At 25.7% G+C, this 18,583-nt stretch overlaps 2 protein-coding genes across 4 annotated transcripts; one reads left to right on the forward strand and one right to left on the reverse strand.

Annotated features, from left to right (window-relative positions):
* Positions 1-2,817: 2,817 nt before the first annotated feature.
* LOC132929334 (choline-phosphate cytidylyltransferase A-like) lies at positions 2,818-10,035 on the forward strand. The gene is made up of 9 exons (XM_060994623.1): positions 2,818-3,249; positions 3,954-4,083; positions 7,221-7,329; positions 8,268-8,384; positions 8,486-8,637; positions 8,699-8,920; positions 8,990-9,157; positions 9,214-9,332; positions 9,397-10,035. The coding sequence occupies exons 2-9, from the start codon at positions 3,967-3,969 to the stop codon at positions 9,542-9,544; spliced, it is 1,152 nt and encodes a 383-aa protein (XP_060850606.1). The 5' UTR covers positions 2,818-3,249; positions 3,954-3,966; the 3' UTR covers positions 9,545-10,035.
* A 1,191-nt stretch (positions 10,036-11,226) lies between these two features.
* Positions 11,227-18,283, reverse strand: LOC132929330 (insulin-degrading enzyme). Of its 3 annotated transcripts, none has more exons than XM_060994616.1 (22): positions 18,134-18,283; positions 17,568-17,743; positions 17,137-17,344; positions 16,909-17,078; positions 16,669-16,791; positions 16,404-16,606; positions 16,137-16,337; positions 15,926-16,063; positions 15,756-15,859; positions 15,495-15,597; positions 15,328-15,423; positions 15,154-15,263; positions 14,074-14,218; positions 13,897-14,007; positions 13,705-13,825; positions 13,553-13,644; positions 13,373-13,484; positions 12,478-12,635; positions 12,272-12,406; positions 11,994-12,203; positions 11,830-11,940; positions 11,227-11,752 (listed from the first exon to the last, which is right to left on the reverse strand). In XM_060994616.1, the coding sequence occupies exons 2-22, from the start codon at positions 17,722-17,724 to the stop codon at positions 11,645-11,647; spliced, it is 2,916 nt and encodes a 971-aa protein (XP_060850599.1). In that variant the 5' UTR covers positions 17,725-17,743; positions 18,134-18,283; the 3' UTR covers positions 11,227-11,644. The 3 variants fall into 3 exon arrangements, with proteins under 3 accessions (XP_060850599.1, XP_060850600.1, XP_060850598.1); XM_060994617.1 differs by having other exon boundaries at positions 18,166-18,267; XM_060994615.1 differs by lacking the exon at positions 18,134-18,283 and having other exon boundaries at positions 17,568-18,030.
* Positions 18,284-18,583: the final 300 nt, after the last annotated feature.

An 18,583-nucleotide genomic window follows, 5' to 3' on the forward strand; every position in this document is an offset into this window, starting at 1 on the left:
GATGCCAGATAACATTTCTTTTATCTTACTTCAAAGTTCGAACCGGTTTGAGTGGTTAATGGTAAAATAAAATATAGGAGGGGGCAAGGTTAATATCAATAAATTTTAATGACTGTATAACGGTACTCACGGTCTTCGAATAGGTATTCAAAATATTTTCTAAGACCGTGGGCCGTGGCTTGTAAATAAAAATAAAAAAACATAATTTATATGGTGGGAGCACTATACCACAATATGTTTGGCATTGGAAAAAATATTCAAATTTTAAATGAAATATAAATTTAGAAAATAAATAAATAAACGGTTTTGTAAAAATCATGAGATAATAAATTAGGAAAAATTAAATAAAATTGACATTTAAATTACATAAAATGAAATTGAAAATTTGAAAAGCATATTATTTTAAAATAAAAGCTAATACATGTAGAGCAGGGGTCTTCAACCCGCAGCCCGAGGTCCGCGTGCGGCCCATCTTGTCATTATTTGCGGCCCGCGATCACATTTTTAAGTATAAATAAATTTAAGCATAAATGTTATAATAGTAAAAACTAAATTTTTGTATAAAACACAATGTTTTTAATATGGAGCGGCCCGCGAAACTTTTAGAAAACATTATGTGTCCGGCAGCATAAAAAGGTTGAAAATATCCCTGATGTAGAGTATAACGTGGTATAACCATGCATATTGCATTATAAATCTAATTATGAAAATAGGATTAGGTATTAAGACTAAATATACATTATAACACTTAAAATACTGTTTATAATTTATACTGCTGGTTAATAGTACCACTAGTACCAGTTGCATAGTTCTGATTTTGTTCTGGGAGGGTGATAAAATGGATAAATACATTTTTGAGTAAAACGTAGTTGGGGATTTTTGTCCCACACATCCACTGTTTAATTTTTTAATATAATACTGTACACGGTACCATGGGTAAATATATTATTATATTAAGCCATGGACGGTACCTAGTATCTAATAATTTTTTTAATATAATAAGCACTGAACATTTGAAACAAATTAATTACTTCGACAACTCATTAATTTTATAATCTATATACATTTAGGAGACCGCCCCTATTCACTCATCAACGCCCAGACCGAACCGCTGGATCTAGAGACTTGACATTTTGTACAGAGGTTCCTTAAGCAATTTAGGGGCGCATTAAGAAAGGATTTTTCAAAATTCGACCTCTAAGGGGGTAAAAGGGTATTTTTATTAGCTATAGATATATGTATTTTTTAATTGTTTAATAATTGTTTGTTATTTCTTCTAAGCGGTTGCTAGAATACTAAAAATATCAGAAAAAAAAACATAGTAAGTAATTAGACATATTTTAGTATCCTAGCAACCGCTTAGAAGAAATAACAAACAATTATTAAACTATTAAAAAATACATATATCTATAGCTATATAATTATGTACTAATGTTGAATTTGGTGGAACTTTTAAGTCATTATTATGGAGTGTTAACCCAAGTGTAATAACACCCCCCCCCCCAGCCATGGTATACTTAATATTTTTTTATCAAGATAAAGATGCATCATGTTATCAATTTTGTGTGTGTAATTTTTTCAATTAATTTTGAATAACACCCCCCCCCCCCCCTTAGAAATTTCTAGCTACGCGCCTGGTACTAAGTCTCGTTCGAGATAGGTATACTTTTGTTTTTAAATTTAATAATTTGGCAATTACCGGGGCGAAGTGCTCTTAGTGGTTCTTCATTAAAATTTCATTTTTATGTTCACTAGAAGGAAATATCAATAATCCGGCGTGGCGGCGTGATTATCCAGAACATCGTCAAAAGTGTCTATCATACTTACTTCACCAATATAATGAGAGACAATTGATGGAACAGCACCTCGCTCTAACTGACGTATAGCAGTGCGTTTCATTTCTCTGTCCAGCTGTAGTTACTACCTAATTAATGTTATTTGTAATTTAATTATTTATTAATGAAAATAAATCTTACATTATTTTGATGATTAGCATATTCATATACAATATTACAATGTCTTAATTTCTAAAATGTTTTTTGAAAACAAATATAGCAAGCCGCAAGGCAATTTCGACCATTGGCATTTGAAATTGACTCATTTCAAGCAGTTGAACAAGCCATACATCTTTTGGACTTTTAAATACAGCGTTTTTCTTTTCCTCTGAAGATCTCGTACAATAGGATATTTTCTCTGCATTTTAGCGAAAAATAAATAAATATAGTTCATAAAATGTAGGTAGTACATTACATACTAATACGCAGTGCCGGCGCTAGGAGAGGACAAATGGGACAAATGTCCAGGCCCCCGCTCTTGTTAAAGGGCCCCACGATTTTTAATTGTCATCTTAATACCGTGAGACACATTGACATTTTACATAATTACAATTTAAATTAACAAAATATAAGTCTATAAATTTATTATTCTATACTAAACATCACACATGTATAATATTAGAATGGGGTACTCTGGAGTAGGTACCTAATGCTAATACCTTGTCCAGGGCCCCGCAATACCTAGCCCTGGCACTGCAGTAATACGAGTAATACCTAAGAGCTAATAGGTGCTATAATTACGGCTTAAACGTGGTATAAATGTAATGAACCTATAAATAGTAATTTGCAAATAAAATATGCATGTGTAACAAGTGCCAAATATTATCAATAGATAGAGCCACATTTGTTCATGTACTACAAACGTTACTCTATGTTGGGTTCCGGCCATTCGCACTCCTCGCGTCTATCGTTTCCACTGTTTCCAGTATATCTTGTTCCACGCGGACATTCTATGCCCGTAACCTGCTGATAATAATGAAAAACGTGGTTAACCTTGGTGTGACTCATATATTGTACCGTGGTGTGATTAATCCGTGACGTTGACAAAACATGCGGTGTCGGCTGATAGGAGGCTGATAACATATAACATTTCCGTGTCCACCGTCCGGACTCCACCACTCCGGCGATAATGGCACAACCCAATTCGAAAAATATTGTTTGCGCAATTTTTCCACTGAAACTATCAATTCGAAGTTTGAACGGTTTACCAATTACCGCCTCTATCTCCTCACTCAGACCCGGTAGTTTATTTTATTTAGTAATCGGTTTATTGCCGTCCATATAACGATCTAGTTAAATTCAATTGTTACAATTCCCAAATTATAAAGTGTACGATGTCAATTTACTATTGACTTGAACCATACATACCTATTATAATATTAAATTATTTTATGCGCAGTATTCTATTTGTTCCGTAAGTATAAAATATTGTATGATTTTTAGTACCTATTTGATGGCAACGCAACTAATTCACCATATTTTATTATTTATGTACCTATACATTCAATTATTTTAACAAATGTTTTATTTATGTAATTAATGCCATATTTTCTGTAGGTATATATTATATAAATAAAAATAATATACTGTAAAATCTATTTTTTTTTCAAGTTCAAACTTAAATTTGTGTTTGATATTTAAAGATATATTGATATAATGATTGTAAATTATTTTTAATTCACTGATTTTAAGGTGATTTTACAATATTTTTTAAAAACACTGATTTAAATTCTTAGAAAACTTATGTCTAGCTTATTTAGACGATCTATCTCAAATTTAAAATTTTTTATTCCCATTAATTATTTTAAAATGTTCTATACTATATTAAAGCAATATTATTTTTGATTAATTTAAGCTTTTTATAAATTATTAATTTATATTTTATGAACTACATTTTATTGTTTATAATTTAATTTATTAAATTTTGAAATGATTTGAATATAATGAAATAAATGTGACGGATATTATTATTAAATAATTTCTTAACACTTTATTGAAATAGCAAGAAATAAGAACAATTTAAAATAACAAAGAAATTATTTTAGTTTTAATTTAACTCTATGTTGTCTATCAAGTTATATGTACCTATTTTTTGATATTTTTATGAACATATTATAGTTGAAACACAAACATGTCTAAGAAAAGAACACGAGATGTGGCTAATAATACAACAGAAGTAGAGATGCATGTCAGTAATAAAAATGTATTACAAAAATGTGAACAAGCTAAGTTACAAAATATTCCCCCGGTATGTATCTTATTTAAATATGTTTTACCAAACATTACTGTGTTGGTTGCTAATATAGAGTTACTTAAGCTTATATATTATACATAGATAAATACAGGAACTAAATATTTGCCTTAAATATACAAAAGTATGCGACTTATATTCTAATATATGACTAGACAATTTTAAAATGTGTTATTGTATATTCATGGTTGTAAACTTTTTTAATTAAATTCTGCATTTCCTTAAGTTTCTACTAAATGTCTAGATATGTTTTGATGTTCAATTTTTAAAGTTTGTTATTTATTAAATAATATGTAACCATAAAATGAATAGGTATAATGTGTTTGAAATACTATGCTTTTTTAACAAAATTGTATGTGGACTTGTTCTAGCAGCTAATTATGATGAAAAATTAATGGAAACTTTACTGTTAAGTTATTTAACTAGCATGCCTACTATAATTTGTCACGTTTATGAGAATTATGTATAGTAGACACTACTACTTTACATTATCTTTGTGTGATGGGATTGAAATATTAAATGTAGTAACAATTACTGAACTTACTATAAACAAGAAGTTTTTTGAAATTATTATTTTGGTGTTCTTATGTTATTGAATTATTATAGCTATAATGTATACAATTTAATATTAAAAATATATTTATGATTTGATAAACCTTAAATCAGTTCTATAATTATGATTTTTTAAATGACAGAAGCAATATAATGTCTAGAATTATTATTGAAGCTACCTATTTATTATTTACCTTGACATGATTAAATTAAAAACCTTCATAATTTATATACAGAATAATATTTTTAAATTAAATAGTTTTGTAAAATCAGTGGTTTAAAGAAACTATTTTTACTTATTTATATTTTTAAATATGGATATAATTAATAAAGGATGTGAAGTATATGAAATATGTAATTATATAGAATTAAAGAACAATATCGTTCTAACTTAAAAATGATTTGATTAAGCTTTATTTTAATTTAAAAAAAATGTATTATTCATATTATAATATCTACATGATTATTAATTATTATAATCTGTTTTTAAAATATCCCAACTAGAGAACTAGCCTATTTTATAATTTTGAATGTTTTCAGTGAATCACTCTATATAAACATACCATTTTTATCTGAATGACCTTTAATCAAATTTGGTGAATCATAATGATACTAATATTGGTACTACTAACATTGCAGTTAGAAATTGTAAAATATGTTTTATGTGTTAATTTAATATATTTTATATGATTGTTTGGATTAAGTATACATTTAAGCATTTTATAAATTTATTTTCAACTATAATAGTAAACATCACTATTAAGCTGTCCTTGAGATATAATAAATGATGGATATAGTTAATTAATTTAGTATAACATATATATATATATATATATATATATATATATAGGTGTATATATGTAATTTTCTTTTTTTACTTCAAAATCTTACAATGATTTATGTTTTCCAATAATCTTGGGAAAAATACGTGAGGAAAATTATGTGTTTAATAAAGCTATTACACATAGTGTTCACTGATAAAAATTCTTGTGTAGTATTATTTTGTAGGAGAGAATTGTAACTGTAATTATTAGTTATTGCAACAGTAATTGTTTTTATTGTATTATTTCACAGTTTTTATGATTACATTTTATTTTGCCATACACAAAATGAGCTGTGCCTGGGAACAATAGGTATATTAAATAGTATTCATAAAAAAAAAGAAAAGAATTTAAAGAAAATTGTTATAAATTATAACCATATGCAGTGCTCGAATTGGTGGGAGAAGTTGCCCCTGAAGCAAAGCTCCTCAACTATTTTTTTTTTTTTTTTTGAATGCCCAAACTACTTTTTTTTAATGGAGCGAGAAAACGGTAAATACTACATCCAAAATATTTTTTCCTTAAAATGACCTTGATTATTTAGATATGTAAAATTGACCAGATTATTGTAATGTTTTGTATGGTGATGAAAATATAAGAAGATAAGCAAAACAATTTTAAGTAGATGACATTTTGTCTATAGAAGGACTTCATATGTTCATTGGTACTAAAAATAATTATAAAATATTTTATTTAAAATCTTTACTAGATGTAATAAATAATTTGTTAATCATTATTATTTTTAATTTAGAAGTGACCACATAGTTTGATAAGTATGTTTTCATCATTTACTAATTTACTAATTACTTTTCAATAGTGATGACATATTTGTAGACAATGAATTTTTATTTTGGTCTAACAATGTCATTCATACAACTGAATATAAACTTACATTCTGATGATGGTATAGCTACTTTATCTGTTATTTATTAATAATATCTTCATGTCTTCAAAATATTGATAATTATTATTCCTACTGCAACATATTACCTACTGACTTAGGTATTTTGCTATAAAATGGGATTTTAATTATTTAAAAAAAATTGTCATTTTAAATGACTGAGTAAATGAAATGATGAAATGTATTTTCATTTAAGAAAATTGAGTTTACATCAATTCACATTCTAAGTGAATGGATTATATTTGGAAGTTATATAGATGATGCAACTAAAATATAGATTTCTAAAAAAAAATAGTCTAGCACCCCACAGGTTTGTGTTAATTAATTTTGCGCTTGAAACGCAGTTTTTAAATCATTGGGTTGAACTCCTCTAATTATTTTTTTCCAATTCGAGCACTAATCATAATATGACATATATAAAATAGATGCTAAAAATTTAATGAATACATTGAATCAAAAAAAAGTAATAATAATAAAGTAAATACTTGGGTATCGAATTAAAATATCCCTAAAAGTTTGAATAAACATAATGCATTTTAATTTTTTTGTAAAATTGTATTACCTAACTATGATTTAATTTGTATAGGTATATTGCATAATATTAGTAAATAATTTATAAATATTATTTATAACCATTTTGTTAAGGTTAGATTAATTTAAATTGTCAAAGCTACCAAAAAATTAAATAAAAAAAAACATATTTTTAAGAGTTATTATGACATATTTCCCCAACTATGCAACTGAATATAGTAAGCTATATAATTATGACCTAACCTACCCTAACTAGACAGTAAATACTAAAATATCACTTTCAGAAATAAATTAAATATTAACAGCTTTCTACAATATTTTGATTTTAGTCAATTTTCAAACCTGCACCTTTTAGTACAGAAAAAGATGCAGTTGAAGAACGGAATGCTTGTGATTATAGTACAAAAATCACTATGGATATGGCTAATTCTGGTTTAGGTATGAACTATATTATATTAATATGTATATATTTTATGTCATTACGTTAGTTCTATTTGATGTCAAATGGTTAAATATTTATCATCGCTTTTCAATAATAAAAATTGGAAGTCTCTAATCTTTGGATAAAAAAAACTTTCTGAAAATTGTTTAATGCCCCTCATTAACGTATATTAGAATCAGGAATGAAATGATAAAGACCTTTATTTAACCTATGACTTATTTTTTTTCTACCTCTGTTTATAGTATTATATATTTGTATACATATTCTATCTATTCTTATAATAGGTGCTGATTGTTAAAACTTAAAATAAAACAAATAAATTAATAAAAACCTTTAAATAGTATTATGAAATTAATATTTAGATTTTCTGAAAATTTTTAATATTTAAAAACACCATATAAATGTACAGTTGCTATAATGTCATTACTATCTTTGATACAAACCATCTCATATTAGTGTTTTAAGAATTATGGGTAATTTGTATGTGATTGTACAGTTATATAATATGAATGTTGTGTATTGTCTTGGTTTATTAAACTGTATACGTTTATTGAATTATCTTTTATTTAAATTAGCATAGTAAACTGATTAATTTATGGAGAAATCAAAGTTTAAAAATATGTTTAATCATTGATTACTTTGGTACTTTTATTCACTTAAAATGAGTGTCTGTGTCCATAAAGATATAACCAAATTTTATAAAGTATTATAAAACATTAATCATTGGCTATTTAATATTACTAGGTAAGGCTAACTAGAACATTAATATTTCATATTCATAAATAAAAATATAAACCAAATTGACACTTAATTATATACACTGATACTACCAAAAAAAAAAGAAAAAAAGAGTAGAATTATGTTCATCTATGGTTATTAAATTATCTCCAGCTGAAATTAAATTTTCATTTTAGATAATGCTTCTTATTTACAGCTCCTCGAAGAATCAGGGTATATGCAGATGGAGTTTATGATATGTTCCATCAAGGGCATGCTAGACAGTTAATGCAAGCAAAAACTGTATTCCAAAATGTTTACTTGATTGTTGGAGGTTAGTTGATATTGTATTGTAAAAATAACTGTGTTGTAGATAAATTTAAAATAATTTATATTCATAAATATGTATATATATTTTTTTTTTGTATGGCTTAGTATGCAGTGACAGTATCACACATACTTTTAAAGGAAAAACTGTAATGACCGATGAAGAAAGGTATGAAGCTGTTAGACATTGTCGTTATATAGATGAAGTTCTTAAAGATGCACCTTGGGAAATTGATGATCAATTTTTAATAGATAACAAAGTAATTAAAATTGTTATTGCCTTATTTTGAATTGGAAATGTGAGTTTAAAATTTTGTGTAGATTGATTTTGTTGCTCACGATGATATACCTTACATTAATGAGGATGGTGAAGATGTTTATAGAGGACTTAAAGAAAAAGGTATGTTTGTAGGCACCCAAAGGACTGAGGGTGTATCAACGTCAGATGTTATTTCTCGAATAGTACGGGATTATGATATGTATGTTAGACGTAATCTTCAACGTGGGTACAGTGCCAAAGATTTGAATGTATCTTATTTAAAGGTTAGATTTTTACATAAATTATCTTAAAAATATAAACTATTGTAAAAGATAAATTATAATTGGTTTTAGGAAAAAAAATTAAAACTTCAAAACAAAATGGAAGAACTTAAAGACCGCAGTAAGCGGGTAATGGGAACAATTGGTGAAAAAAGAGTAGATATGTTGCAACGATGGGAAGAAAAATCAAGAGATTTTATTGTTTCATTCTTGTTGTTGTTTGGCCGAGACGGACCAATTGTAAGTTTAAAGTTAATTGTCAAATTGTCTAAATATAATCAAGAGTTTTCTTCTAGTCACATTTTTGGAAAGACAGTAAAGGTAAATTGTTACAAGCATTTTCTCCACCTGGAAGTCCAACTCCAAGTGGACGTAACACTCCCGAATCATCTAGTTCGTCTGAAGAAAACTTAAGGTAATTTTAAAATTAAAATCAAATGAAATTAATAATTAATAAAATATAATAAAAATTGATTTAGGTCTCCACCTAGAAAATCTAGTAGAACTAAACGTTATTTGGATGTTGATGATGATGATGATGATGACGACGACGACGACGACGAAGATGAAGATGACTTGTTAAATAGATACAACTACTTAAATGGGGAAAAAAGTTCCAACTCCTAGTAGTAAAGAATGTTAATAATCACTAAAAAAAACCTATTAGTTTAATGCATTAAGTTATTATTATGCACAAATGAAAAATGATTATTGTTAGAATAAAATTAACAGTAATAAAAGTAAAAAAAAAATGGTAATAAACATTCTTACATGATTGTTTTATAAAACAATGTAAACATTTTATGCATATTTAGACTTCTGTGTAAGAATAAAAATTATATAAAATTTTTTTTTAAGTTAAAAATAATAGGCATTATACCTATAAAAATGTTATATTATTAAAAACAAATGAAAATACTCGATTTAACAGTATATTTTTTTTATGGGTTTTATGTTTTATACGACTTCAATATTATAGTCATTGAGTTATGTATTGTTTATTTATTATGTTCATTTTGATCTGAAATTTGTATAGTTATTAGTTCATAAGTTGAATTTAACAAATATAATGTTTGTTTTATTTTCAATGAAGAATATAAATTATTGAATTTTCTGTATTTTTGACTATTACCATTAGGAAGTTTTATTTAAAAAAAAATACATATATATAAGTAATTTACAAAAGTTACAAGTTCTAGAAAAAAGACATATTTATTTTTATATACAGGAGTGTATTACAATAATCCAACACATTCAAGTATAATAATTTGAATGCAAAATTCTAATATTTCCATGTATATGCCTTGGTTAGTTCTTAAAAAAATTATAAATGCTGATTAACTGATTTTTAGGACATTAACAGACCTCATAAAAAGTTTGAGTCTGTTATGTATAATATATTTTCTAAATAAAATTTAAATTATAAAATTAAGTCATCAGGTGTGAATTCTGTAAAGGGTATTTAATATAGATAATAGTAAGTGACAAAATATATAAAAGGTATAACATATTAATAATATAAAATATTTTAATAAATAAAAGAACATTACTTGGATATATATTTGACATTTGAATTCATAATCGTGTTCATTAACCAGCTGTTAAGTACAAAAGAATGGACTAGTAACTCAAAAGAAAAACAAACAAAATCACTTAGGGTGACATGCTCATCTTGAACTGATTTATTATGTTGTGTGGCAATTGTTATAAAATATCTATTGATTTTTACTATTATAAACATAAACTCAATATCAGACACTGAGCCCCGTATAAACATTGACTTATATAAATCTAGAAAATAGAATGTTGACATGCTAATAAGACACAAAATCTATTATTGTATAATATATGGATCACGCATAATCACAAAACAGTGAGAAATGATAACAAATGTATATATATGTTCATAAATATTCTAGAAATATTAAATACTAGTTACTATTAATACATTCATTTTATCTATTTATGTAATAGTAAGTGCATTTCATTATTTACTACCCTACTGGTCTACTAAATTTATACAACCATTGCAGTGGTTCATAATTGAAAATTTTCTGATATAATCGAAACGACACTAGTATAGCACATTCCTTAATAGTCACATGAAACTATACATTATTTGCACTGTACCATGAATAAATTTGGCAAAACTATGTGTGACAAGATAAATTGCATAACCACTGAGCCACTCCAGCATTATATTTATATTACCCTAGTAAGTAAACCTTTGAACATTTTTTTTATTTCAAATATTTAATTAAATTTGGTATTTGGTTAAAAAAAACAACTAGTTAGTAACACTAACATCATTAATGTTTGTTATGAACTTTTAATATACAATTTAATGTTTAATACAATAATATGTATACAATAGTTACAATAATTTTACTTTTATAAAATATTTGAGTATTTTACAAGATTAATAAATATATTTTGATGTAACAATAATTTATTCATTTAAAATAGGTATGCAATTTCTGAAAGCAATTAAATAAATATCTTAACTAAATATTCTTGATCTTTTTAAAGTAAGAACCAATAAACTAAACTAAACATTATTTTATGTGTAGGCCCAAGGTAGAGAATCGCTGATCTAAACTGTAATTTTAATTAAAATCCTAGCTAAAAAAAAATATATGTTTATTTTGATTCGATATGAATTATTATAATTTAAATGTATAAAAATATAAGAAATATATTTTTGTAAGAAATAATTTAAAATACGTATTACAACTTGGATTTTGTAGATGTGAGTCCAACAGGTATAAATGGGCTTGGCAATGGAAACAGTCTATGTTTCTTCTTAAATTCTGTTATATCCTTTACCAAAGAGATCTGTAAGATGAAAAATAATAGCTTGACAATATTATTATGTTGGGCAATAAAAATTAAATCATAAAAATAAAACATACATTGTTGTTTGGTATCAAACTATTATCCTCTTCCATGCTTGTATTCTTTAATGTAGATTTGACATGTACTGCTAACTTATGTCGTTTTGATCCAGATTGACTGATTTGATCCTATACATATTGTCAATTAATTACCCAACTAAAATAATTGAAAAATTACTTACATTATAAAATTTAACAATATCATTTTTGACGATTGATTTTAATGCTTCAACTTCGATTTGTGCTCGGTTAAAATTGTAGTCTTGTGTGTCAATTTCTATCTGGTAGACAGCTGCTTGTTTCATCAAGCCCTTAGGCTTCTCTAACAATTTAACAGCTAAAGCATCTTTGTACTTGCTAAATTCTTCTTCGGACATATTCATTAATAATTGCTAGAATAAAAAAAAAAAATGAATTAGTTAATTCACTAAAATGTAGCCACTCAAATCCAACCACTAACCTCAATAGTGTTTATATAGTTTTCTATTCTTGTATCAACATACATTGGAGTACGATCAGATTGTACAATAATACGCAAATTTAGTACTCCATGACTTCTGCTTGATGAACTGAACACTATGTACCCAAGTTGTTCCTATTACAAAAAGTTAATTTAAATAGTTTCATTCTATTTAAATATAAACAGTTTAGTTTTAGTTTTCGTACCTGTGTACGTAGCGTGTTGAAACAAGACTCTTTGATAATTTCGTTAAATAGGCCAACTATCATATTATTTAATATAGACTGAACTCCACATTGTAAATGTATATAAACACATGAGCTGCTGTGATGATCACTTGTTGTTTCGAATAATGCGCTTTCACCTTAAATATAATGCATAAATTAAATGTCTTTAAGTCTAACTTAATGGAGTATGAATTAGAGTATTAAAGCATATTGTTTAGTATAATACCTACATATATATATTTAAAAGTAAGGTGATTGAACTCTTTGGTGTTTTATCTATTTATATTGATTAAAAAATTCTATAGAAATTTAATTGATCCCAATTTAATAATTAATTAATAAGGTACTATTTACAGTAGGACCCTTTTAATCTGTCTCCCTTGAGATGAGATTATGGTCGGAATGTAAAAATGGTCTAATAATCAGAAAAAATAGACAAATACAGATTTACAGTATGTAAAATATTAAATTGTATAATTTACTGTACATCATTAGGACAAACAAATTGAATGTAAGTCTGTATATAATAAAACAAATACTTAAAAAAAAAGTCAATCATATAATTGTATTTTATAATTTTATATAATATTATAAATTGGTAAATCCAAATGGAATATACGAAATATCTATAATATCACATCAACCAGTTACGGACCAGCAGGATTCTTTTGTAAATATAAACTCCTAATATTTTTAATATTTAATTTAAAAAAACAAACAAAAAAGAAGAATGTAACTATGTATTAATAATAAAAAAAAACAAATAAATAATAATAATATTACAAGTGTTGATTTTCATTAATAGAAATAGAACTAAAAATAATTATATTTTCACTTTGTTTAGACTCAAATAAAATCAAAATATTTAACTTACTATCTTCAAGTTGTACTTCCCTTGACCTAACCATTTGACGTGGTAATAATTTACGGAATCCATTTCGACCCAAAAATGGTGTTTCTAGTATTTGTATAAGTTCTAATGCTTTCTAAAATAAATCCACATAATTTAATAGGTAATATATCTAATTTATAATTATAATTATAAAATACTTACAGGTTTATCTATATTACCATAAACTAATGATTCCATGAACATATGGGAAAGGAACTTTTCAATAAATTCCTCAATGTTTTTAATATTAACATCTAAAAATATATAAAAAATTATATCAAATAATTCATATTAATCATAATATAATGACTCACCATCAATGGCAGCCAGTAATTCATTAGGATCCCATGCATCTTCAGATAAAATTACAGAATTATACCTCATTGCACTATGATAAGGTTGTTCCATGTTAATATTCTTCAAATCTCTAATTTTCTTTAAACAAATTTTAAATATTTTAAATTTCAATGAAATTATTTTAAAGTTTACCATGTCTTTTGACTTACTTCTTCTTTAAGAATTTCAAAACGTAGAGGATCTATCTTGAATGTTAAAAGCTTATCAATAGTTTTCTTTAGCAAAATGTGCAACTTATGATTAAATCCACTCAATTGCATCTAAAAAATAATGATTTTAAATGCTTAACATCAATTTTGTAATTGAAGTTTTTGAATGAATTTTACCTTGAAACCATAACTACTTGGTTGTATGATTAAATTTAGACTAGCTCTGGTTGCATCCCATGTGTATTCTGAAAAATCTTCATTGAATAATCTCACAAAAAGACTCATAATATTGCAATGGAATGGATCAGTCATTACAATATGGCTATAGATAAAAAAAAAATTTTAAATAAGTCACATATTACATATTAATAAAATAAGAAACAATATAACATTTAAACTAGTGTTAATAAACTAATAAAAGATTTTTTTTTATGTTTGAAATTAAAAAAACATTATAAAAGATAAAATAATGATTTTAATATAAATTAAAAATTAATATAAGTTATTTTCGTGATTATATTTAATATTTTAAAAGTTTAAATACCTAGTAACTATTTATTAAAAAATATTAAGTAGATTAATATTAATCTTTAAATAAAAATAAGATCAGAGGATTTGCCTGTTGCAAAATAGGTTCTAAGTATACATTTTGTATTTAGTGTAAGTAATATTGCAATAAAAATGTTTCGTTTGAATTCAACGATAAATAAATTTAAAATAAAAAGAGATACTGATTTAAAGAAAAAGACAGAAAAATTATTGTTCAAAAGCTAGTAGAAAAAAAACTGTAAAAGTATTTGAGGAACCTAACTTTGTATTTAATTATTTATGCTCCTTTTACAGAAAAAAATACAACATACTAAAACCATTAATATATTTCATGTTCCGATTAAAATTTTTAAAATTTTTGTAAAATATTATGATTTTAAAAACCAATTCTTTTTTTTATATTATAAAATATAAGCTGTTTTTGATGACTATGCCATAAAAATTGTCTAAGAAAATATACAAAAAAATCATCTATATTTTTTTATATTTAAAAACATTGAATTTCATGCCTGTAAAATAGTTATACGTATGAACATAAATTTTAATTAAGTAAACAAAACAGTATTTGAAAAGTCAATGCCATTTAAATTATTAAAATGTTAGTCATTATTATTTGAATAATATTTATGTAGTAGGAAAAAAAATGTTTTAGTGCAATGTATAAATAATTAAGTATTAGAAAATATATAGTTATATTTGATGAATTACCTGAAAAAATCAATTGAAACAAATGCTTTAGGAAATCTGAATTCTGTATCAGTTTTAAACCAACATCTCAAAAGATGTGATTCATGAATAATATGTGGATGACCTGGTTCCTATAAAAGAAAATGTATTAAACATTTATAACAATGTGTGAAAACTATATGATAATTTAATTACATTTTTGTCAATTGGCACTAAATTAAAATCTGTAGCAACAAATTCGTTCTTTAGTGGCATTTTTAAATCTTCGCATAAATCATCTTTTCTCCACTCCTAAACATTCAAAAAATTAAAATAATTTTTAATTAATTATAATTAATAATTTCTATATTTCTATTTATTACATTTAAAGTCTCTGTTGGTATTGGCATTATTGAGTATGGTGTTCCGTAATATTTGTCTACAGTATCTGTTTTGTTTTCAAATACTTTGGAAACTACTGTTGCTCTGGAAAATTAATAAATTTACATTTTTATAATACATTAATTGTTTAAGTCTGAGTATAACTATAGAAGCACTTCTATCTATTCTATCTAAATCAATTCAAATATCAGTAAAAAAAAATAATAAATAATTATTTTTTTTTAAATTCTGTTCATTGATACCTCATGTTATCTGGTCTAAAGTAAGATAAAAGTTCTATTATTAAATCAGGTCTCCACTCTCGTATTAAATATTCAGCTGTTAAAACATCTTCTAATTTGAAATTCTAAACAAATACAAAAAGATTAAATAACAGACAGTAGTAATATAAATAATAAAAAATATAACTTACTATCATATGAGAAGATAATCGATAAACATAATCTAAAGGAGAACCTTTATCTTTAAATTGAAATTGCATTGAACTAATGTTACTATTTTCATCATGGAACCATTCTTGGGGTCCTTCACGTCTTAGCATATTCACATACTAAGCCATATAAAATATACATTTATAAATATTAATATACTAAATATTATTAATTAAATAAATAATATTTTACTTGAAAAATTAATTTAATAATGTCATCAACATGATCAACTCCTTTTTCTGTTAAATCTACATCAATATCAAAAAGCTCAATTCCCCTAGCTTCAAATTTATTACCAGCTGACAATTTACTAGACCATCCTCTTTTTTTTAAAACTGTTAGAATACTTGTAGGACCTTCATGGCCAAATAAAGCACTCAAATATCTGCTAGGCTAATTAATAAAATTAATTATAAAAATAATGTTTAAATTGTGTACATAATCAACAAATATTTTTACCATGCTTCTATAGTATTTGCTTTGATCAGGAATAAGAAAATTGACAGATAGCACTCTAATATCTTTTACTGGAACTACAACAGTCTTAGTTGCTAATTGTTCTTCTTTATAAATTGGATCTTTCCAATATGGCTTATCTACATTTTTTTTTTCAATGTCTCCAAACAAAGATACAGCCAATTCTTCCAAAGTATTTAAATCCTCTGAGAATTTAATACAAGAATTAATTTTAAGCATTTAACAAAAAAAACCTTTCAGTTAATACCTTTTCCGAGTATAGTTAAGTACATTAAATGAGAAGAGTACCATTTAGAATGGAACTCCAATAGTTGATCACGAACACTAATGTTTTTTGAATTAGGAAGATTCCATAATGTTTCTTTTGTACCTAAACAGCAAATATAAAAAATATATAAATAATAGACAGTCATTTTTTTTTTTTTAAAGATTTTAACTAAAATTTACCTCTACGTTTAAAGTAACACTAGAAATTTATTTAGTTTACCTGTTCCAAATTGGTTATAAGCATGATTTGGATCAGCTGCATTTTTTTCTAACTGTGCTAGACGCCAAAAATCATCAGCAACATTTTTTTCATGTTCAGAATTAACAGCACCAATTTCTCTCTCAGTTGCACTTGTTGTAAACAAAGGTTCAAGGAAAAATTGAGCAAATCTATAATAAAATATTTATTATATAAATATATATTGAAAAAAAAAATGTTATTCTTAACCTGTCCAACGATGGTTTTAATGACTCTGTTTTAGTAGAAAAATAATAATTTGTATGATCATTTGCAGTATATGCATTGTAAGATCCGCCATTTTGTGTTAAAAACTGTGTAAATTCATTTTCTACTGGATATTTTTTTGTACCCAAAAACAGCATGTGCTCACAAAAATGAGCTAAACCTGGCAAATCTTTAGGTTCACTCAAACTACCTAATGTAGGAATAAAAATAATTAAAATGAGTAATAAAAATTAAATTTAAGCTACTGCTTGTATAAAATATAAGATTTTTTTATACTGTATTAAAATACTCAGTACCTATTTCAAAATATATATTTGTACAAATATTTAGTTAAAAAATTGAAGTGAAATCACTTAACTAATGATTAAGAAATACTATTAATAATTAATATTATAAATTATTTTAAAACTTACCAACTGCAACTGATAGAGACGCGGCAGACTTGTCAGTATCGGGATCACTTATTAATAGAGCGGTAAGACCATTTTTCATCACCAATCCCCGATAGATCCGAGAGTCTCCAATGGACTTTTCAATATCATCAATACGTTTCTCAACTTTTTCAGACATGGCTAATGGTTTTAATGAACTGAAAAAACGAGAATATTTGTACACCATGCCATGGCGTTGGATATGTGGAGGTATATTGGTGCTGTGTACATTAAAAACAGCCAACAGTAGCACAAACAGCAATGAAAACACAATCGACCTCAGACAGTGCATGGTTAGCAATGTAAATAACCAGCATTGCTGGCTGAGTAGTAACGCGGAGAGAGGCACATTGTGCTGCTTATAATGACTGACGAAATATTATTAAGATGTATTGATAGATAATAAGATAAATCATAATCGATTTCTTTGTGTGGGTAACCAAGGAGTATTTTAATCATTATAAACCGTTCGTAATGACTGTGGTGCATAAATACGGGTTAGTTCTGACACAAAAACTGCAACACATTCCAAAACAGGATACACTTACCTTAAATTTTGACTTTTGAGTACAAGACTTACATTTACAAAAGTAACCAGTAGGTAGGTACTATAACAGCTTGATGTACAGGTGTACTATTGTACAACAAAGTACATATACTACAGTCTACAAAACGCTATTATCAAATCGGATGACGTTTTTCGTCTTCAATATTTCAGTGTTTTAACGAAATTTAATCAATAAATTATATTATTGTTATCACTGATTTTCTAAATCCATTGACGCGGGAAAAATTGTTTAAACCTTAAAAAAAACTTAAGCAATATCTTAATTAGGTATATATTGCCGATTTATACATGTCAACAAGATATTTTAATTAAATGCAGAGATCCAAAAGAAAATCGTAAAACCAATTTTAAACACGTTTTGGTAAGTCAATTATATTACAAGTACATTTATACACTGTTGTCGTATACATACCTTTTTATTAGAATAGCT

The sequence above is a fragment of the Rhopalosiphum padi genome, chromosome 4 (assembly GCF_020882245.1).
Source record: "Rhopalosiphum padi isolate XX-2018 chromosome 4, ASM2088224v1, whole genome shotgun sequence".
NCBI classification, from domain to species: Eukaryota; Metazoa; Arthropoda; class Insecta; order Hemiptera; family Aphididae; genus Rhopalosiphum; species Rhopalosiphum padi.